At 44.5% G+C, this 23,251-nt stretch overlaps 1 protein-coding gene across 1 annotated transcript in view; it reads left to right on the forward strand.

Annotated features, from left to right (window-relative positions):
• The first annotated feature begins 2,763 nt into the window (after positions 1–2,763).
• The window catches only part of TULP4 (TUB like protein 4), a 143,681-nt gene continuing 123,193 nt past the window's right edge, over positions 2,764–23,251 (forward strand). Inside the window, exon 1 of the mRNA XM_052645691.1 lies at positions 2,764–3,770. Coding sequence (XP_052501651.1) covers positions 3,519–3,770 — 252 coding nt within the window. The 5' untranslated portion in view covers positions 2,764–3,518. The remainder of the gene's footprint in view (positions 3,771–23,251) is intronic.

Consider the following 23,251-nt stretch of genomic DNA (forward strand, 5'->3'; position numbering starts at 1 on the left):
GTCTTGAGAAGGTGCTTTTGCTTTTCCCCTCTGGTGCTCGTCTACAGGCCAGGGGTAGGGACTAAGGGAATATTGTACCATGGTGTTAGAATTTCTGGAGGAAGAACATAGCATTCATTTGAATTTGATAGCATTTGTTTTTACTTTTTCCCCCTCAGGTACAAGTGCTTCCTGAGAGAATTGAATTGTTTTGATTTTAGATACAAAGGAAGTAATGTACTGTGACTCATTTGAATTAGGGTATCTCAAGGAAGTTATTTGTAGCTTCTGCCTTGCCTTGGCCTGCATCCTCTTAGAAACTTCCATTGAGTAACTTGTTTGTGCTAAGTTCTGTGACAGGGATGAAAAGCGTAGGTTCCCAGCCTCTGGGAGTGCTGGGAAGAGAGTCAGGATGAAGCGAGATGAAGGCTGTTGGCGGGTTAGCACGGGGTCTCTGGGAAGCTTCCCAGGAAAGGTGCTGTGTAGTAGGTGTTAGAGGAGATGTGGGCCTGGCTTGGGAAAGGAGCACAGGCCATGGCAACAAGAAGGAGAGGGGACGCAGTCTAGGGATTGGCCAGAGGGTGAGGGCTGAACACAGGCCGGGTGCAGGGGCTGTCACAGAGGAGGACACGTGCCATCAGATCGCGAAGGGTCCTGCTGGCACTTGATCTCATAGGCCAGTGGCTCTGAGAGCTGGTTCCAGACCAGGAGCGTCAGCGTCTCTTGGGAACTTGTTAAAGATGCAGATATCCAGGTCCAGTGTCAGGTATGGGGGTGGGGTAGGGCTGGGCTGTCCATTTCAGCTAGCTCTCTGGGGGTGGCCTGGTGCGGGGGAGGTGAGAGGACAGTCCAGGCTCTTTGAGCAGCCCTGAGTTTTCGAAAGATCACTCTGAGGGTTCTCTGGAAGGTGGGACGGAGCGGGGAAGTTAGGGAGCAAGTCGTCCAGTGTTTCTGTGGATGTGATGTGGAGCCGGAGCAAAGGCAGCAGGAAGGAATGGGTTTGCTGGAGATAGATTCTCTGAAACTTTATTGCTAGTAGACAACGTAAAAGCCAACAGCTGGGCTTTGCTCTGTGACCTGCTGGCAGTCATGAATGGAGAGTTTTAAAGGCTCTTGCTGCCTTGTGTCTTCAGGGAAGAGCTTTTACTGAAAGTGAAAACATCCCTTCAGATAACTTGCTGGAGCCTCTTCCATCTCCTTTTTGAGGATGTCTCTTAGCTCAGGATGGTGACCTCTGGCCGGGAAGTGTGCACATTCAGGGCTCCCAGTCTCAGAAGGGACAGGGCAGTGTTGTTTCACTCACTCTGCGCAGCCACTGGCAAGCTTAGTAAATGGCACATGGCATCCAGCTCCTTATGGTGCGTGTTGCCTGTGAGTCGACGTGGAGTGCTCTTTTACTATTGAAATCTTACCAGTGTGTAGCTCCGTTTGGTAAACATGTGTGTCCAGAGGGGTCTCTGATTTCAGTTACAGCAATTATTATGTTATTGTATTATGTTTATATGTTTACTAGTAAAAGTGTGTTAAAACCTTGATTCTTCAGTATTTTAAATTCTTTTTTTGTGTGTCCCATTTTGTCTTACAGATTTGTCAGACTCCAGGGCCTTCAAGCTGTGATTAATCTGATGGTTCATGAAACAACTGGGAAAACAGACGTTTTGTGTGCCGTTTGAAGAGTGTGTGTCTGTGTATATTTAAAACTTTCTTTCTATACATACACATTTACACGAGAAGAGAGGCTCATTCTTGTGCTCTCTTGAAGAGTTTTACAACTGATGAAAATTAATTTAAGAATCAGATGGAGCAACTTGACACCACTGGGCTTGGGAGCCCGGGGAGAGAAATACATCACTAATGGCCAGTTTTCCATATGGTCTTCACGGGTAAAGAAAGTTTGCAAAAAGAAGAGAAAAAAAAGCTTGCACAGATCAAGCCTCAAAAATACCTCTCCAGTTTAAAGAAGGAACTAAGTGAGAAGGTGGCTGAGGGGGAAGTGTGATTTCAAGCCTTGCAGGTGGGAGTGTGCCGTGCTTTTTGCACTTTATTTCTCAGTGGGTCTGGTGATTTGGACAGACGTTAAAATTCAGGACTGAAGGGTGCCTCTCACTGTGTGCTTAGGACTGGAGGAAAGCCAGCCAGGTTGTGATGGGGCAAGTTTGAACAATGAACTGATTTCTTTGCCTTTTTAAAAGTCCAGAAATTTAAATTTATTATTTCCCTTTTCCTTGCCTGTATCTGTAGGATAGTTCCTTAAGGTAGCAATTGAAACTGCTAATCACAAAATAATTATCAAGGCACATCCTTGTAAAGCTTCTTTCCTTGGACTGTACCCGGGGCATTTGGAGACGGTCTCTGAAGGTGGTCAGGAGAGTGCCCTTCAGACAGCACAGTCACTCTTCAGGGAGACAGTGAGAAAACCCGACTCTTGCCTGTGTTTCCACTTTAAGGGGTTCTCTCCCGTGTTGAGTCCAGGCATACTTGCGTGTAAGAGGGGGACCAGTTCATGGACTTAATTCTGGGATTAGTTTTTTCCTTTCAGGATGGAAAAACACGTCATCCTTAGGAGCAGAAAGGGGAGGAGTGACTAGGGGAGGGAGTACGGAGACCTGTAGCCCCGCTGGGCTGCCCTTTGTCAGCACGCGTGTTTAGATTTGCTGGAGGCCCACGCTCCTGTAGAGCCCTGGAACCTCCTGGCTCTGCTAGGGGCAGGGACTTCCTCGCCTGCCTCTATGGCCCCCAGGGCTGCATCAGCCTGTGTCGCAGCCCTCCCTGGGGACACAGCCACCTGCTGGGAAGCCCGGTTGGGCTCTGAAGTTGGAGGTTTCTGGCTCTGAACAGCGAGGAAAGAGTTTTTTTTTCCTCCTAAAATTTGGACTGCTGTCTGCACAAACTCCAGTCTGTTTTGCACGGTTTGTGTGCCTTTTTTTCCCTTTATGCAATCTTCTTCAGCTTTAGCAGCAGAAATTGGTCTAGCTGAGAAAGCAAGCCCAAGGGTGGCTTCAGAAGGAAGATGATCCCGTGTGTTCTGCCTCTGTATCTGAACTTTTGAAGGGGACACTCCAGCTCGAGGGATTTTTTCTTAAAGCCTTAAGTTACTTGAAATCTGTGTATTTGCAGCCCTTTGTGTCTGGAATCACATTACACTAAACTGGAATCTCAGGCTGAATAAGAAGAACCAAGTGAAAAGAACACTCAGTTTCTTTATCACCACTTGTCAACGATGCTCTTTCTCCAAAGGGTCACCCGGCTCTTCCTCTAAGGACTTGAAAATAAAAATGGACCCCACGTTTTTTTTTAAGCATTATCTTTTCTTAGCAGACTGCCATCATCTTTTATAGAGGAATTTTTCACTATGCATTTGGTGGAGCTTTATAAAATACTGACCTTTTAATTAGAACGAGGTCAGTTTCAATTAAAGGGGGTCAGGCAAAACAGCGCAAGCCAACAACAGAAATAATACCACTCAGTGAGAGCAATTGGTTTAAATTTTTCGGCATTCAGCCTTGCTCTTTAAGTAAAACGGTTCTTCCAAAAAAAGTATGTATGCAGCGGTGGAGCATGGGCCTGTCCTGTGCAGCGACTCCAACATCCTCTGCCTGTCCTGGAAGGGCCGCGTCCCCAAGAGTGAGAAGGAGAAGCCCGTGTGCCGCAGGCGCTATTACGAGGAGGGCTGGCTGGCCACGGGCAACGGGCGCGGCGTCGTCGGGGTGACCTTCACTTCCAGCCACTGCCGCCGGGACAGAAACACTCCACAGAGAATCAACTTCAACCTGCGGGGCCACAATAGCGAGGTGAGCGGGCTTCTATTTTGCTTTTGGTCTGGTCATGGGCGGTGTTTGTAAGCCCTGCCCGGCATGGACCCCAGGTCCTCAGACTTGCTGCCAGAGGAGACTTCTCAGACGTGAACCCTGTCTTCTGTGGGTGTTCCCAGGGAGACCCTATTCCCGGTGGCCTGTGTAACCTCTCCAGCGTCCCTCATTCTTTCGCCATGGTTGGTGGGGCCCCTCGGCAGGGACCCCAGGGTGGCGTTCTGACCAGGTGTGAGATTGGATGAGATGCTCCTAACCTGCCTGTCACGCTCTGAGCCTTATGGTCACCTTTATCCAGGCAGAGTCCCTGCCCTGGGGTCAGATGGGCCATGCCGACCATGGACATGGTGCTGTCTCGGTCATGCACAGTTCACATCTGTGTGCTTGGTGGTGGCCTCACACCTAGCGTGTATTCTCATGTTGGAGGTAGATAAAAAACTAACTGGACGGAAATGAAGGGAGTAATTAATGGGACAAGAGCCACGATTTTTCACATCTGCTGGCTATAGTATATTGAGGACATTATGCTATGTATACCTGTGTATAGACTCCCTTGGGCTTCTGATAACATAAATGTGGTCATTATCTTTGAAATTCCTTCAACCAGCATTTAGTGAGCAGTGTGTTTGAAAGAAGTGTACTCACATAGCCTGTTAACCATATTCATGCTGCCCTGTCCACTAGTTTCTTATGAGGAATCCACCTTATATTGTCATTAGGTGGTTTTGGGTAGTTCTAAAGGGAAATAATATTTTTGAAGGGTCAGTTCAGTTCAGTTGCTCAGTCGTGTCCAACTCTTTGCGACCCCATGAACCGCAGCAGGCCAGGCCTCCCTGTCTATCACCAACTCCCGGAGTCTACCCAAACCCATATCCATTGTGTCAGTGATGCCATCCAACCATCTCATCCTCTGTCATCCCCTTCTCTTCCTGCCCTCAATCTTTCCCAGCATCAGGGTCTTTGCAAATGAGTCAGCTCTCTGCATCAGGTGGCCAAAGTATTGGAGTTTCAGCTTCAACATCAGTCCCTCCGATGAACACCTGGGACTGCTCTCCTTTAGAATGGACTGGTTGGATCTCCTTGCAGTCCAAGGGACTCTCAAGAGTCTTCTCCAACACCACAGTTCAAAAGCATCAATTCTTCAGCACTCAGCTTTCTTTATAGTCCAGCTCTCACATCCATGCATGACCACTGGAAAAACCATAGCCTTGACTAGACGGACCTTTGTTAGTAAAGTAATGTCTCTGCTTTCCAATATGCTATCTAGGTTGGTCATAACTTTCCTTCCAAGGATCAAGCGTCTTTTAATTTCATGGCTGCAATCACCATCTGCAGTGATTTTGGAGCCCCAAAAAATAAAGTCTGACACTGTTTCCACTGTTTCCCCATCTGTTTGCCATGAAGTGATGGGACCGGATGCCATGATCTTCGTTTTCTGAATATTGAGCTTTAAGCCAACTTTTTCACCCTCCTCTTTCACTTTGATCCAGAAGCTCTTTAGTTCTTCTTCACTTTCTGCCATAAGGGTGGTGTCATCTGCATATCTGAGGTTATTGATATTTCTCCTGGCAGTGTTGATTCCAGCTTGTGCTTCCTCCAGCCCAGCATTTCTCACGATGTACTCTGCATATAAGTTAAACAAGCAGGGTGATGATATACAGCCTTGACGTACTCCTTTCCAGTACTCCTTGGAACCAGTCTGTTGTTCCATGTCCAGTTCTAACTATTGCTTCCTGACCTGTATACAGGTTTCTCAAGAAGCAGGTCAGGTGGTCTGGTATTCATATCTCTTTCAGAATTTTCCACAGTTTATTGTGGTCCACACGGTCAAAGGCTTTAGCATGGTCAATAAAGTAGGAATAGATGTTTTTCTGGAACTCTCTTGCTTTTTCGATGATCCAGCTGCTGCTGCTACTGCTGCTAAGTCGCTTCAGTCATGTCTGACTCTGTGCAACCCCATAGACGGCAGCCCACCAGGCTCCCCCGTCCCTGGGATTCTCCAGGCAAGAACACTGAAGTGGGTTGCCATTTCCTTTTCCAATGCATGAAAGTGAAAAGTGAAAGTGAAGTCGTTCAGTCGTGTCCGACTCTTAGCGACACCATGGACTGCAGGCTACCAGGTTCCTCCGTCCATGGGATTTTCCAGGCAAGAGTACTGGAGTGGAGTGCCATTGCCTTCTCCATATGACCCTGCAATCCCACTCATCGGCATATATCTGGAGAAAAATGTGATCCGAAAGGATACATGCACCCCAGGGTTCACTGCAGCACTGTTTACAAGACATGGAAGCCACCTAAATGTCCACTGACAGAGGAATGGATAAAGATGTGGTATATATATACAATGGAGTATTACTCAACCGTTAATAACAGCAGATGTTGGCAATTTGATCTCTGGTTCCTCTGCCTTTTCTAAAACCAGCTTGAACATTTGGAAATTCACGGTTCACATATTGCTGAAGCCTGGCTTGGAGAATTTTGAGTATTACTTTACTAGCATGTGAGATGAGTGCAATTGTGCAGTAGTTTGAGCATTCTTTGGCATTACCTCTCTTTGGGATTGGAATGAAAACTGACCTTTTCCAGTCCTGTGGCCAGCATGTGGTAAAAGTGCATTAACTTTAAGCATACATCTCAGTGATTATTTACACATGCGATCTGAAGTGTAACCATAAGCCAGATTGGGGTGCAGGGCATTCCCGGGACCCCTTCACAGGCCCTGCACCCCACTGCGAGGTGACTGAGACTCTGGCTTCTGTCGTCACAGACCAGTCGCGCCTGTGCGTGACCTTGCTGTGCATGGAGTCATTCCTTTGGCTCTGCGTCTGGCTCCTCTCCCTCAGCGGTGTCTGTGAGGGACGGCCCTGTTGTGTGCCGGGTGTGCGCGCTCGTGCGGCCTTCAGTCTCCCCCTGGAGGAGGGCACCACGGTTTGTTCATTCTGCTGGTGGGCATTGGAATGCTTCCAGTTTCTGGTCATTTTGGTGAGACATGCCTGTAACACTTGTGTGTGTGCCTTCTTGTGGATCTCTGCCCTCTTGACGGGTTTTTGGGCCATAGGATGGGCATGCGTTTAGCTTTAGTAGGAATTGCCTGGAACGATTTTCCAAAGTGATTGTGCCATTTGATACCTCTGTAGTCAATGTATGGAAAGTGTCAGTTGTGTAAGAAACTTAATTTGGATTTGAATTTTTCATATTAAAAAGGTGATTTTATGCAAGGAATTTCTGTTTATAAACAGATGCTTGTGTTCTTCACACACACACACACACACACACACACACACACACACACACACACACACACCTGTAATTTCGAACTGGATGCTCTCTTAGAAAACGTATTTTAGATTCTGCATAACATTACCACGGACTTAGTAGTTCCCAACACCCACTTCTTATCTCACAGTCTGTAGGTCTGCAGTCCTGGCTGGGTCCTCCGTGTGGGGCCTCAAGGGTGGGAAGCAGGATGGCAGTAAGGACTGTGAGCTTTTCTGAGGCTGGGGTAACCCTCAGACTCATTCATTTCTGTTGACAGAAATGAGTTCCTTGCCGTTGTAGGACTGAGGCCCTCAGCCCCGAGAGCTGCCCAGGCTCCTGCCTCGTGGCCCTCTCCACAACATGGCCACCCGTGTCTCCACGGCCGGCAGGAGAGCATCTGCTGTAGCTCCGAGTCTGACTTTGCACCTCTGGAGAGGGCTCATCTCCGTGTGAGGGCGTCGTCCAGGGTGTACACACCAGGGACTGCTGCTTTAGAATTCTTTCTCCCACCAGAGAGGTGATAATAATTCCCAGTGGCATGCATATTTCACCATTGAAACTATTTCATGTGATTTTTCCATTTTGTAATTTTATTTTTCATTTCTATTTTTTTTTAAAAATTGAAGTACAGTTGATTTATAATGTTGTATTAGTTTCTGGTGTACAACACAGTGGTTCAGTTATCCACACATATAATACTTTTTCATTTATTTTCCATTATGATTTATTAAAAGATACTGAATATATCTTGGAATATATATGGGAAAAAAAAGATACTGAATATAGTTCCCTGTGCTACTTTCTGTTCCTGATGTTAGAATAGTTCCTATTTACTGGGCGCCTGCTGAGTAGGGTGACCAGCCATCCTGGTTTCCCAGCGCGTGAGGCTCCCCGTGCTAGAACTGGAGAGGTCACGGGCAGACTGCCGTGGTTAGTCACCCACTGCCCAGGGCCAGACTTGGTTCCAGCTGCCTTCCGACCTCAGTTTCTCATGGGTGTCCACAGCAGACTTAGGGGTAGGTACTATCATTCCCATTTTACAGGTCAGAAAGCTAAGGTTTATGGACGTTAACTGCTTTGCCTTGGTTCATACAGCTCGTATGGAGGACAGCTGGAATTGGATCCCAGAGTTCTGCCACTCTCCTTCAACATATCTTTATTTTCTTAAAACTTGTGTTATGTGTGAGTTCTCAGTCCTTAATCCACAGTTGTGAAGTCTCAGGGTTCTGAAAAGGAAAAGATTTTTCAGGCAAGACCTGAACTGATGTGAGGCTTTTTATTGTCACCACCCTATCACCTCAGCTGCAGAAATATTTATATTTTATTATAGGCGTTACCTGGACCCTGCTGGGGTGGTCATATATTGATGATGTCTGCCGTTTTCAGCATCTAAAATTTCAGAAACTCTGAATTTCAAAACCTACCTAAGCTGCAAGGATTAGTCACTGCAGCTGAGTACTGCAATGATTTACTCATTTTGAGTAAATGATTATGGAGCTGCATTTTTCTCTAAGGGAATCATGAAAGGCAACCTCCAAAGACTTTTATCTTTTTTCCTTTTCAGGAAGGATGACATTTCGGTCATCTCTGTCCATTGCTCTTTTCCTTATCTTCACTGCCCTTCCACACAAGGCGCAAAGTCCCCTTGTGCCTGCCCTGACACACGGACACCCTGAAGACTCTAGTGAAGGGCTGTGCCAGGATTTTACTCTTCTTTCTGGCCACGGGATAACTAGACTGCAGACATCAGATGTAGTCGTCGGCTGATTTCACAACTGAAACACTTGGGAAGGTTTTTTTTTTTCCCCCAGGAAAACAATTTTTTACAGTTATTATTGATGTCATCCAGGTTAGTCACTTATTCTTTATTTAATGAGATTTTCTTCACTGGAGAGTGGATATGCATTTGTCCATGCTTGGTGGGATTCATTTCCTTATAGGAATACGTCCACTGTGAGAACAGTGTTTCCTGGGTTCTTGGATCTTGTTACTTTTTCGCCGAGAAGCTTTTTCTGACCCACTGCCCTCCACACGCCCCACTCCCCACCCCCCACCCCAGGCTCTTCGCTGTACACTGAACAGACTGCTTGCACTGGTAAGGCTTTATTACAGTTACCTGCTTGTGTGGGTTGGTAAAACTTACTGAAAATGGTCTGTTCTTGTGGTTTTAATTTCCTCGCCTCCCACTGTTTTAAATATCATTCATTCATTTTAATTTCCTCTAACTTGTCAGCCTGCTTCAGTGGGGCTTCTTTCCCCACCGCTCCACTGAGGTGGTCATGTTCCCAATGATGCCATGTTGCTGAACCTGTAGGCCCTTTATTGTTCCCGCTCTCTTGGAAGCTTCCCAGGACTCTAGGCTCTCCTGATCTTCCTCCTACCTTTCTGGTCTCTGCTTTCTACCCTTCTTTGCTGGCTCTGCCTTTTTTCGCCTGGTCTTTCAGTGTTGGAGGGCCCCAGGCGTGCCCCTGAATTCTAGATCATCTCTCTAGGTTGGCAGGTGCCAGATCTACCTGTACGCTGACGATTCTCAAATTTATGTCTTCCACCTGCATCTCCTTCTGAGAAGTTCCAGATTCTGTTCTTCAGTTTGTTGTCTGAGATACAGAATTGGACATCAGTCATTTGGCTTCTCAAACACTAAGTCCTCTCTGAGAGCCTCTTTCTCCACCGCCCCCTCAGCTGTGAAACCTATCTCACCATCTGTTTTCTCCATCTCAGGAGGTGGCCCTACGGCCAGCCAGGGGGTCACACGGCCAGCACAGCGCCTCCCTGCCCTTCCTTCCTTGTTCCCATTTGTCCGCAAGGCTTCGCAGTGTCTTTGACGTCCATGTGATGTCCAAGCCATGCTTTCCTCTCTCCTTTGCCATCATGCTGAGCAAGCCTTCTCACAGATCTTTTGACTTAAACTGTGTTGATAACCCATTGTGGAGGGCTGTGCTTAACAGGGTATCTTTGGTTTCTCAAGTATTGTTAAACTATTCTAAAGAATTTATATCCAGTGTACTTTAGTTATCCTCTCTCTTTCCTGAAAGTACTGCATGACACAGGTACCAAGAGGAGCTGGTATTTATCGAGTGTGTGCTGTGTGCCGGCACCATTTCAACCTGCTGTTGCCATCATCTTCCAGATGAGGAAACCGAGGTGCAGGGGCCTCGAGCAGCTCACCTGCGATGACGCACCTGTGCTAAGTGATGGAGCTGAGATGGCATCAGAGCCCCTCAGACTCCACACTCTTAGCCTCTCAGAAAGTGACTCTTGTTTTCAGTCCTTATTGTCTTCTCCGTGCTCAGTGGTTTCAAGACTGGTTTCTGTGGTTCACTCTGCCTTCAGGTTCCAACACAGCGATCGAGCAGTGCCTGGGGACATCTCTGCTGACCCTGAGGAGGGGAGCATCACCCGGCTGTGTGGGTGCTCACCCAAGCCCTCCAGTGTCCTCCCCGCCAGCTCCCCTCCTCTTGCAGTGTCTGAGCCTCGTCCCTGAGCCTCCCCAGGCTTCCTTCTCCTGGGACCTCTCTACAGGCACTCTGTTCTGTGAAGCCAGTTGCCACCCTCTGCACTTTCTGTCTTCATGTGCTGTGGTCTGGGCTTCTGTGTGTGTTTTCATGCTCCTTGTTTGAAGATGATTTCTAAGAAATGGATTAGGATAATTTTTGACATATTTTTAAAAGATTCTTAAAGACATAAGATGCAGATTTATTTTCTCTAGACAAAACCCAGGATATAATTTAATTATATTTTGTTAAGAAAATAGAATTTGTCAAAATAATGGCGTTCATTTTTTTGCTTTAGCGATTTGGTTTGTCTGTTTTTTTCTCTCAATAGGAATAAGTGATCATGCCTGAAAGTAATGTAGACACATGGGAAACTATCCTTTGAGTGTATATTTGCTGAAGAGAATGAGAAAGGGATGAGGGTACAAGACGGTATTTTTTTTGGTAACAGCCTCCTAGGGAAGCAGCTGCAAGCTTTATCATGTCAAAGTGAGAGCGAACAAGAATGAGATTATTATTGAAGTCTGGGAAAGAAATATTTTTTTAACTCTTGGGAATCTGTGTTCATGATTTATTAGTAGCTGAACCTATGGATTCTCAAGCCAGGCAACTTGGGTGTGAGCTGAGCCCCTTTCTGCACGGGTTGGGACATGTGTGTGCCTTCTGTCTGCTGTGTTGTTTGGTCTCCAAGGGAACACACCACCTATCACCTGAAAGGGTGGTGGTGGCCCACAGAGGTGACCCACAAACAGGGCACATAAAAGAGCTCTAGTTTTGTTCTTGTTTAATACTGTTAGATTGTCATCCTCGATGTCTGACCCATCTGCGTTTCCTTCTGAAGGTGGAACAGTGGAGCCACAGCTTCTTTGCTGAGATTGCATGAGTTGGCCTCTCGATTGTAGAATATGGGAATGGAATGTGAGGTGGGAGCAGGTTGAGGGGTTAGGAACAGGATGGGAGGTACCCCAGCTAAGGGGTGGGGCAGGCCGAGCTTGTGGCAACAGTTTTATTACAGGTGTGGGATTCTGGGACTTGGGGCACCTCATCTGTGTGAGGTTCCATATCTGCAAGGCATCCTTGACTGTCTCAAGCAGAGCGCGCCCGTCCTGTTGGCTGCTGTCCGAGTCCACGGGACAACGGAGGAATGGATCCGTGTGCCCTGGCAGCAGGTATCACATTCTGCAGGAGATTTCTGTCTAGTGTTGATCAAAGTCATCTCTCTGGGCTGTGGCCTGGGGTGGCTGGGGAGGGTGCAGGTCAGGAGAGCGAGCCTGGGAACCTGTGCTCTGCATCCATTTGATGTTTCTAATGGGCTCCATCCACGTGTGCTCAGTCGTTTCTGAGTCTTTGCTTCCCACGGAGTGTAGCCCACCAGGCTCCTCTGTCCATGGGATTTCCTTCAGGAGTTCTTCCTGTAGGAAAGAATACTGGAGTGGGTTGCCATTTCCTTCTCCAAGGGATCTTCCTGACCCAGAGATCGAACCCTCGTTTCCTGAAACTCCTGCATTGGCAGGCAGATCTGCTGAGCCACCTGGGAAGCTGGCTCTATCCACATGCTTGACTACAGACTTCCAAAACAAATCCGCCTACGCATGTTGCTCAAGACTGTACTGCTGGGGGGTTTTATCAGCCTCCTGGCAACCTACATTTGGTTTCTCTTCCTAACTGTTCCTTTTGTGTAGAATTCTTACTGACATTTGTTTTCTTCACTTGGCCTAGTTAGATTTGGTCAAATAAAATATAGAGGAAAGAAACTCTCTGTCCCAGGGACCTTTAGTTTTCCTGAAATAATCCTGTCTAAACTCATGTCCAGCCTTCCTTTCTCCTCCTCGTGTATAATCCCTAAAACAATGTTTCAAGCAAAAGCAAATTTTGTCTGTCTTAGCTCAGTGCTTCTCTTTATTTCCTTCTTATACCTTTAGAGTTAAGGAAGAGTTTGTTAATCAGAAGGTTAAAATAGAAAAATAAATAACCTTGAAAATAACATTGTTGTCAGTAAAGTTTATTTTGTAAACTTCTTAGTATCAGAAGTAAATGTTTAAAGGTTTTGTTTATTCTGTGGTGGTTTAGTTGCTAAGTTATGTCCACTCTTGAGACTCCATGGATTGTAACCCACCAGGCTCCTCTGTCCATGGGATTTCCCAGGCAAAAATACTGGAGTGGGTTGCCATTTCCTCCTCCTTTTTTTTTTTTTTTTTTGCCATTTCCTTTTTCAGAGGATTTTCCTGACCCAGGGATCAAACCTGCATCTCTTACACTGCAGGTGGTTGCTTTACTGCTGAGCCACCAGTAAAACCCCTGTTCATAACATGCTATAAATTAACTTTTAGGACTTGGAGATTGATTTTATTCATACAGAGTTAGAAAACAGAAGTGTAAAAGCCTTTCTGTTGTCTCACCGTTCTCTTGATATTTTCACGATTTGGGGATTTTATTTTTTCCCCTCTTCAGGAAATTTACTACAGATGGGATTTGTGGCTAATTAGAGAATTACTTAAGCAACATGACCAAAGAGCTCTTCTCTCCAAGGCCTTAAATATTTATTTTCCCTTAATTAAACCTTAAAAAAATCTAATTATCTACTTTATTTCCAAGATCAAAATCACCTTAGGGAAGTCAGAATCTGTAATGTTAATTGACATTTTTCTCAGGTAACAAATACTTGTTTAGGAGATCAACACCTCTTTAAAATTAAAAAATTTATTATATATTAGATCAGCACTGTAAGAGAAATATAACATGAAGCACATGCATAATTTGAAATTTTCTAGTAGCTACAGTATAAAGTAAAAATAAAAAGTGAAATTAATTTTAATTATATATTTTATGTGTTCAGTATGTCTAAAATATTTCAATACGTAATCAGTATAAAAACTATTAATGGGATAATTTGTCTTCTTTTTCATATTACGTCTTTGACATTTGGCACTTCTCAATTTGTATCAGTCACATCTCAAGCACTCAGGTGCCGCATGTGGCTAGCAGCTACCATGTTGAGCTGCATTGTTTTGGACAGTAACTGTGGCAGGGCTGCATGTCTACCCCGGAGAGCTTATTAATGTATGACTTAGAACCATGGATAAAAGGCATTTTAAAACCTTTTCATTTGGAAATAATTTCAAACATACATAAAAGTTGCAAGAAAGTTAAATTCCGTCTTTTCTCAGTTTGACCTGTTGTTAACTTGTGCGTGCTTGTGTGCTGTGTGTATTTGTGTATTTCCCCTCCCAAACTGTTTGAGAACATATTTCTTGATTTTTTACCCTGATATATTTCAGTGTATGAATCCTAAGAATAAGGACATTCTCTCACATAACCACAGTGGTACAGTTACCACTTTCAGGAGATTTAACATTGATTCGATGTGTTAATATATTGTTTTTGTTCCTCTTTCGTCAGAATTTTTCCTCTAGTACAGAATCTAGACTCACAGATTGGATCAAACCCACATTGCAGGCAGATTCTTTACTGTCTGAGCCACCAGGGAAGCCCCCGTTATGTATGTTTAGACCCCTTTAATCCGGAACAGTTCTTGAGTTTTTCTTTTTTTCCATGTCATTGACATTTTAGAAGAATATCCTTTCCCCTCTCTCTGCAGTTGGGGTTTTAAAATTCAGGTTAATTGTCCGTAGCTGAGTAACTTGTAAGTGGTACTGGTGGAGGCTCATGGTATCTAGTATCTGTCTGCCCCTCATTGCTAATGTTAATTTTGCTCACCTGGTCAAAGTGTCGTCCAGCTTCTCTTACTGTGTGGTCACTGTGTTTTTCCCTTGCATTTGACAAGTGTTTTATGGGAGGATATTTAAAACCATGCACATAGCCTTATCAGCATTTTCTCCATTTCTCATCCATTAATGTTCCTTGCTTGAGCCATTTTTTATGGTAATAGTTGCAAAGCCCCCGCCTCCCACACCTGGTGTGCATACTGAGGTGTAAATATTCTTAATTGCTTGGATTAATTCCCCTCTGCTCTTCTTCAGTGTGGGTAATTTATGTGAAGCACAGTTGAGTTTGTTTCAGTTTTACTTTGATTTTTGGAGTGTTTCCTCTTTCTGTTCTTATTGATTTTATGTTTTGAATATGTAGAATGTTAATATGCATTCAAACGTGGAAACCACATAAGAACGTCTAGCCGGAGAACTGCACTCCTTCCTTTATCCTGTCCACTCCCTCCGTCTGACTTCACTCTTTTTTACTTTGTTTTTCTCTTTATCTTACCTAAAGATAAGCTTGTGTGTATGTGTCTATATATATTTATAATGTTTCCTTATTGTCTCTTCTTTCTGTGACAAAAGAGCATATTATATATTTGTTTTTTTCTCTGTTTTATTGAGATATGATTGGCAATATTGTATTAGTGTTAGGTGTGTATATGTGCTCTTTTGTACCTTTGTGTTTCTGCTTACCAGCATCTAGAAGCGGCTCCATGTCAGCTCATGCAGACTGTCCCAACGGTGCTCCATTGTGTTTGTGTACCAGAGTTTATTTGAACAGTGTCCAAGTTTGCGTGTTCAGAGAGTTTTCTGTAGTTTGTAATTGTAACTAGTTCAGTTCAGTCACTTAATTGTGTCTGACTCTTTGCAACCCCATGAATCGCAGCACGCCAGGCCTCCCTGTCCATCACCAACTCCCGGAGTCCACTCAGACTCTCGTCCATCGAGTCAGTGATGCCATCCAGACATCTCATCCTCTGTTGTCCCCTTTTCCTCCTGCCCCTAATCCCTCCCAGCATCAGAATCTTTTCCAATGAGTCAACTCTTTGCATGAGGTGGCCAAAGTACTGGAGTTTCAGGTTAAGCATCATTCCTTCCAAAGAAATCCCAGGGCTGATCTCCTTCAGAATGGACTGGTTGGATCTCCTTGCAGTCCAAGGGACTCTGAAGAGTCTTCTCCAATACCGCAGTTCAAAAGCATCAATTCTTCGGCGCTCAGCTGCATTAAATAACTTGTGCATGTATATTTTATATTGTTGGAGGTGTATCTTCAGGATGAGTCCTCAGAAGTGGGATTACCACTTTGAAGTGTGAAAACATAAGTCGTTAGATGTTGCCAGTCTCCCTCCTGTGGTGTTTGAACCGTTTTGCATTCCCAGCAGCAATATAGGAAAAGACCCCTTTCTCCCACAGCTTCATTAAAACTTGTGCTAATCTGCTAGGGGAGAAGTGGTAACTCAGTGTAGTTTTGATCTGATACCCTTTATTATGAGTGAAATCAGACATCTTTTAAAATATCTATAGGCCATTTTATGTCTTATAGTTGTCTAGTCACAGTGTCCATTTTTCTATAGGATTTTTGATCACTCTGCTGTCTTTAAATTTTAAAAGGTCTTTGTGTACTGGGGATATTAGTCTTTTATTTGTGATATATATTGCAAATATTTTGCCCAGTTTGTTATTGATCTTTTTAACTTTTCTTATTATATTTTTTGTCATATAGAAGTTTTAAAAATGTTATCTGGTCAAATTTATCGGTCTTTAATTGCATCTGGATTTTTGAGTCAGTAGCTAGAAAGCCTTTTTATATACCTTGGTTGTAGAGAAATTCACCCATGTTTTCTTTGGGTTCAGGAAGACCCATCACAGTGTACTGGTATTACAGAAGAAGTCAGCACATACTTTGTCCTTGCTGTGCACACTGTCATCCATGGCTTCCTTGCAGCAGGACAAATGGTAATTATGAACTCTCAGACTTCACAGGCAGCTGGGTTTTGAACTCCTTCTACAAATAGATAAGCTAAAGAACAGAGAGAACCATTCTGGATAAGTTAGAATTTCAGTCAGTGACAGAATTGAGACTGTCACTTATTTTCAAAAACTCTTCTGTGTTCTTCCTCTGTTTTGAGTTAGTTCCTAAGACCAATCTACTGTTTCTCAGATTCTTATCTGTTAAGTGGGTCCTTTCGTTAAAGGTGGTTTCTTCCTGATTTCATAGGGTGTCTTGCCAAGTCTCCTTGACGTCTTAGAGCTCTGTGTGTCTTAGCACAGGGCAAGGTTACCCGGAGAGCAGTTACGGCCGTGACATTTCTTAGCCGTCCTTTGTGATCCCCCCCGAGGAGAGGCTTAAGATATGATCACCTGTATATGTGTGGGGTGTGTGTGTGTAGAAATCAGTCCTCACAGCCCTTTCTTGGTAGAGATTTGTATGAGAGGCCCCCTCCGCAGTCCAGAGGCTGGAGAGGGCAGCTTCCCTTTACTACCATATCGATGAAAATAATGCTGTAGTGATTCCTTTCCTTAACAGTGAAGAAGGAGAACCAGGCCAGGGAGCAGCAGCAAGTAGATGCTGAGGCCTGGGGTCTGAAAGCCCTCTGTGATCCCTGATGGATGGTGCAGTGGGAGGGGCCCTGGGTTCTACTCCGGCTCACAGTCACTCAGGTGTGACTGGCGGCCAATACTTTCTGATTTCTAACTTTCTTTATCTGAAAATCAGGTGGTCTCTAAGAACTTCCCCAATTCCAGGTTCTAAATTCTTCCAGTGTCTTTTAGTTCTACTTGGTCCCCAAAACCGTAAGCACTTTTGAGTCCTTTATTCTTTTTTTAATTATTCACTTCCTTCTAAAATTTTCTTTTTTAATATTCTTAGTTTTAAGAGTATTGCTCAGGGACTTCCCTGGTGGTCTAGTGATTCGAAATCCACCTTCCAGTGCAGGGGACATGGGTTCAGTCCCTGGCTGGGGAGCTGGGATCACACATGCCAAGGGGCAGCTGAGCCCACACCCCCACAACCTCTGAGCCTGCAATCTCTGGAGCCCACGGGCCACAACTAGAGACAAGCCTTGGCACTGCAACTAAAGATCCCTCATGCCCCACTAAAGACTAGATGCAACCAAATAAATAAACAAGTATCTTTTTTAAAAAGAGCCAGAGAAATAAGAATTAAATAAAAGAGTATTGGTCTGATAAGTTGATTTGTATTTGACATTTTGTCATTTCTGTTTGAGTGTAAGCTGCATGGGAACAGGGACTTGGCTTTAGCACTCAAAAATAAAAGATCGTGTGTTTCTTCTTGGCGTGGTGTGGTTTTAGAAGGGCATTCAATTCTAGGCCTTAACGTTTCAGGTTTATTATCATATACACCAGTAATCTGCCTTTGTTTTAGGGTCCTAGGTTGTACCCTTTCAAAACTATGACCAGAGATCATGAAAATTCATTGTTGGGTACAGAAAAGATGGAATTGTTGCCTAATCCTTGCAGATCTATCCCAGTGCCTTGAAAAACAATGCAAAATCCAGTAATGAATTTATACTGAAGCCACATTCAATATTAGTTCCCCCTACCCCTAGCTTATATTCTGCTGTTTCACTTGTATAATGGATTTCCTTCATGTCTTAAGAATGGGGAATTTAATTATTAAAAAGAAAATCCATTCTCACTTGGTGTGACATTTATTAAAAACATTTGGCCCTATTGTTGAGCAGCTATCTTATTTCTCTTATGTGGAAAAAAAGCCAATTAAATTTTCAAAGACGTGACCCAGAGCCAGATGTTCTCTTGAGGTAGCCCATGTCCCTTTTGTAATGATCAAAAGTATAAAGCAATTCATGTTGCCACGTAACAGTGGTTATCATAGATTTAACTTAATCTGGAAGGAAATGCCAAGACTTTTGTGTAACATAAAATTCATTTAAACTCCATGGGCTTATAATTATTACTATAAATGGAAGTCTTCTCTTCCAGTATAGATTATGTCTGGAAAATCAGCTTTTCACATTTTTTCCTAGTGAAAGTGAGTTGCAGTGACTGTTTTACTGTTGAAATTTTAAAAGATAAAAATACCCATGTAGGGCGTTCCCTGGTAGCTTAGTGGTTAGGATCCTGGGCTTTCACTGTTGGGCCCTAGGACTGATCCCTGGTTTGGGAACTGAGATCCTGCAAACTACAGCAACATGGCCAGAAAAAAAGAGAAGAAAAAAAGACATTGTGTGTGTGTGTGTGTAAATACCTGTGTAAAATATTTTGATCCTAAGTTTTTATTCAGTTCATTTGAAAAAAGGCATCTCCTGTGTGCTAGTTGCCATGCTGAATGCTGTGATTATAGGGGTGAACAAGATGAGCATAGCTTTTATTGATTATGATATATTTGGTTGCAGGCACAGGAAACTTACTCTTATTGGCTTAAGGAGGTAGTGAAAGGACTGTGCTAACTCATGGAACCGAGAACATCCAGGGGATATCAGGTGTGAGGAGTGGGCCTGGTGACTCTGTCTCTCTGCTTCTGTGTATATGGGCCTCGCAGGCAGGCTCATTCAACATGGTTGTCCTTGGCAATCTAGTTCTCACTCTGATGGAAAAGAGAGACTCTTCTTCCCCAATGAAAGTGTTGAGTTTGACTCTTACACCACCCTTAAGCACAAGCTGGAATCAAGATTGCCGGGAGAAATATCAATAACCTCAGCTATGCAGATGATACCACCCTTATGGCAGAAAGTGAAGAGAAACTAAAAAGCCTCTTGATGAAGTGAAAGAGGAGAGTGAAAAAATTGGCTTAAATCTCAACATTCAGCAAACGAAGATCATGGCATCCGGTCCCATCACTTCATGGGAAATAGATGGGGAAACAGTGTCAGACTTTATTTTTGGGGGCTCCAAAATCACTGCAGATGGTGATTGCAGCCATGAAATTAAAAGTCGCTTACTCCTTGGAAGGAAAGTTTTGACCAACCTAGATAGCATATTGAAAAGCAGAGACATTACTTTGCCAGCAAAGGTCTGTCTAGTCAAGGCTATGGTTTTTCCAGTAGTCATGTATGGATGTGAGAGTTGGACTGTGAAGAAAGCTGAGCGCTGAAGAATTGATGCTTTTGAACTGTGGTGTTGGAGAAGACTCTTGAGAGTCCCTTGGACTGCAAGGAGATCCAACCAATCCATTCTAAAGGAGATCAGTCCTGGGTGTTCATTGGAAGGACTGATGCTGAAGCTCCAATACTTTGGCCACCTCATGTGAAGAGTTGACTCATTTGAAAAGACCCTGATGCTGGGAGGGATTGGGGGCAGGAGGAGAAGGGGATGACAGAGGATGAGATGGCTGGATGGCATCACCGACTCAATGCACATGAGTTTGAGTAAACTCCGGGAGTTGGTGATGGACAGGGAAGCCTGGCGTGCTGTGATTCATGGGGTCGCAAAGAGTCGGACACGACTGAGCAACTGAACTGAGCTGAGCTGAATGTGGACCTAATTGTGTGCCGGAACCTGAACCCGTCACTGTGGCCAAAGTGAGGCAGTGCTCTGACTGGCCAGGCCTGAGCAGGTGGAGGGAGTCAGCCGTTTTCTAGCAGGAGAGTGGAGAGTAGGGAGTGATGGTTCCAGGGGGAAATGAGGGCTCTGCCTTGGGGCTCCCCAGATGGCGCCTAGTGGTAATAACCCACCTGCCAATGCAGAAGACACAAGAGACGCGGGTTTAGTCCCTGGGTCAGGAAGATATCCTGGAGGAGGGCATGGCAATCCACGCCAGTATTCTTGCTTGGAGAATCCTGTGGACAGGGAAACCTGTTCATAGGGTTGCAAAGAGTCAGACAAGATTGAAGACGCACGCATGACCTAGAAGCAAGGGGTGAAAGCAGTCAGCAGTGACCATTTTCTATCTTACAGCCTAGTAGAGCAAGATGCAATTTCAACAACAGAGACCTTGAAGAGTGGTAGTGCTCTGATAGAGGAAACACAGGCTGCCGAGGGAACACCCAGCGGAGCGCTTCAGGACGAATCTTTCTTTAAAGTGTAATGAATAACAATCAGAAGCAGACTATAAAATTACATGTTTGAAGGACATATATATATATATATATAAAATTTGGTGATGGAACATGGCAATTAACCCTGTTTGGGACATTTTCAGGCAGAAAACCTGTTGAGTTGGTGCCTGGCTGGGCCAGGTCTCTGCTGCAAGAAGACTGGCTGAGTGGTGAACTGCCCCCAGGCCGCCAGGGCAGTGACCTCTCATCCAGTGTTCCCTGCGGTGGTGTACATCCTGCATTTCCATGTTATAGGGGCTGGTTCAGTGTTGTCACAGTGGGACAGCCACCTTGGTTGCACCTTCAGTGAGAGAGAGCCAAGTGGACTACACAGTGAGGTCTGCACAGGGACCTGAATCACTGCCCCTGTAATGGAAGAGGGAACTTGGGGGTGGAGGGGTGATTACAGAACACTTCATGGACAGCATGGTTTTGAGATAGGCCATGATTATGCGAAGGTTCCTCCTGACTGTGGGAGCCCTGCCTCATTTTGTCTGCTACTTCCCATGTGGCAGTCCCTGAGGACTTCTCTTCTCATGGAGGTATAAGCATTCCTGGGTGGGTGGGCATTCCCCGCACTCACCTGGAAGAACTTCCTGAGAAGGATCACAGAGCTCAGATGGGCAGTCATCCTTACCCTCACTTGGGAGGACTTCCTGAGAGGGATCGAAGAGTTCAGATGGGCGAGCATCCTTACCCTCACATGGAGGACTTCCTGAGAGGATTACATAGTTCAGGGAACATCAGTTCAGTGGCCAGGTGAGTGTATTTGAGGTCTATCTGCTCCTGGACACTGAAACTCTCTTGGAGTTTGCTCAAACTCATGTCCATTGAGTTGGTGATGCCATCCAACCATCTCATCCTCTGTCATCCCCTTCTCCTCCTGCCCTCAATCTTTCCCAGCGTCAGGGTCTGTTGCAGTGAGTTGGCTCTTTGCATCAGGTGGCCAAAATATTGGAGCTTCAGCCTCAGCATCAGTCCTTCCAGTGAATATTCAGGGTTAATTTCCTTTAGAATTGACTAGTTTGACCTTGCAGTCCACAGGACTCTCTAGAGTTTTCTCCAGTACCACAGTTTAAAAGCATCAATTCTTTGGTGCTCAGCCTGCTTTATGGTCCAACTCTCACATCCATACATGACTACTGGAAAAACTGTAGCTTTGACCATATGGACCTTTGTTGGCAAAGTGATGTCTCTGCTTTTTAATATGCTGTCTAGGTTTGTCATAACTTTTCTTCCAACAAGAGAAGCCACTGCAATGAGAAGCCCACGTACCTGTGAAGACCCAGCACAGCCAATAAAGAAATGTATTTTAAAAAAGAGTTCACCAAGTTTTAAAATAAATGCATGTTGGGCTATTGTGAGGACTAAACAGGACATTATATATTTGTCTCATTTATGAACTATCTGGTACAGAGTTTAACCCTGAGAAGATGCTCAATAAATGGTAACTGCTAGATTTCCTGAAATGAACAATGAGATTAAAACTAAGCTCTATGTTTTGGGGCCAAAACTTAAATTTGGAGATACTTCTTCACAGTTAGAGCTTCCCTTGTGATGCAGCTGGTAAAGAATCTCCCTGCAATGCAAGAGACCTGAGTTTGATCCCTGGGTTGGGAAGATCCCCTGGAGGAGGAAAAGGCTACCCACTCGAGTATTCTGGCCTGGAGAATTCCATGGACTGTATGGTCTATGGGGTCGCAAAGAGTCGGACACAAGTGACTGACTTTCACTTCACTTCACTTCAAATAAAATCACTTCACTTCTGATAAAATCATCAGAATAGTGGTTTGCTATGCAAACACATACAACCATGTGTCTGCTGCCAGGCCACTTCCTCTAAGACTGCTGCTCCAAACCAGCCCCAGGTGACAGGGGAGATGGACCCACTGCAGCAGGGGAGGTGGCAGGACTCGCCCAAGGCTCGCTCCCAGCTGACCTGGGAGAGGTAGGAGTTGTGTGCAGGCTGTGCTCACACAGGTGTGTGTACCTTGGAGCTGCTGGCAGGAGAGTTTGCGCTTCGTGCTTGTCTGTGAAGGGGAGGAGCTCTGACTCCAAAGGTGAGGCCTTGTCTTGTCCCATCAAAGGGCTGAGCTAGAATAGTCAGATCATGATTGGAACGGGGCCTAAACTGATGTTGTGATGTAGCCTGTCCACACTTCGGCTGGGTTAGTCATTGTACGTATGCTGCTGCTTTCTGCTGTGTTTCTAACCAAGCAAGACACAAGTCAAGTTATTGCTGAAAACATGGTGAGCTAAAGAGTAAATGCTCTTCACTATTTTTTTTTTCTTTTTAATCTGTGAAGACAAAGAGTTGGACTTGAAAATAATAATAAAATGAAGTACATAGAGAAAATCATAATAAAATTAACTATGTGAATGTTTCTATCACTTCTGTTTGTTTAGCTTTCTGAATATGAAAATGATCTGTCATTTCATACCTGGGCTTCTTTTAGTACTTAAAATCCATTATTTTGAGTTCTAAAGGTTTATAGGCAGAGTTTTTTAATGAATTAAGATTGGTCTAGACTTCAAGCTTCTGCTAAAGCAAACCCTGATTCAGTCACTTCTTACCTTCCTTCTTACCTAAAATATAAATTTGGCTTCCATTTCTCATGGACGCTCTTCCCTCATGACTGAATCGTTATGATTCATAATTTTCTGATCTCTGCTACATGCTAACTTGGCATTGAACTTTAATGCATGCATATCACAATTTGGATGTAAAATATGACCACAGCTGTAGCAAACATGTAAGATAAAGTTCATTATGAAATTCCAGAATGTAGAAATGTAAGGTAGGTTTTTTTTTTCTTCTGGCAAACAGATTTTTGTTTTACTTTTTTTCTGAAATAAGCCATTACAATAAATTATAGTTTGTGTAGCTTTAAATGAATTGGAAATCCTATTCTTCCGCACTGCAAGGGTAGTTGACATTGATAATACGATCCTAAGACATTGGAGAAGGAAATGGCAACCCA

Source organism: Budorcas taxicolor, chromosome 9 (genome assembly GCF_023091745.1).
Source record: "Budorcas taxicolor isolate Tak-1 chromosome 9, Takin1.1, whole genome shotgun sequence".
In the NCBI taxonomy this organism is placed as follows: domain Eukaryota; kingdom Metazoa; phylum Chordata; class Mammalia; order Artiodactyla; family Bovidae; genus Budorcas; species Budorcas taxicolor.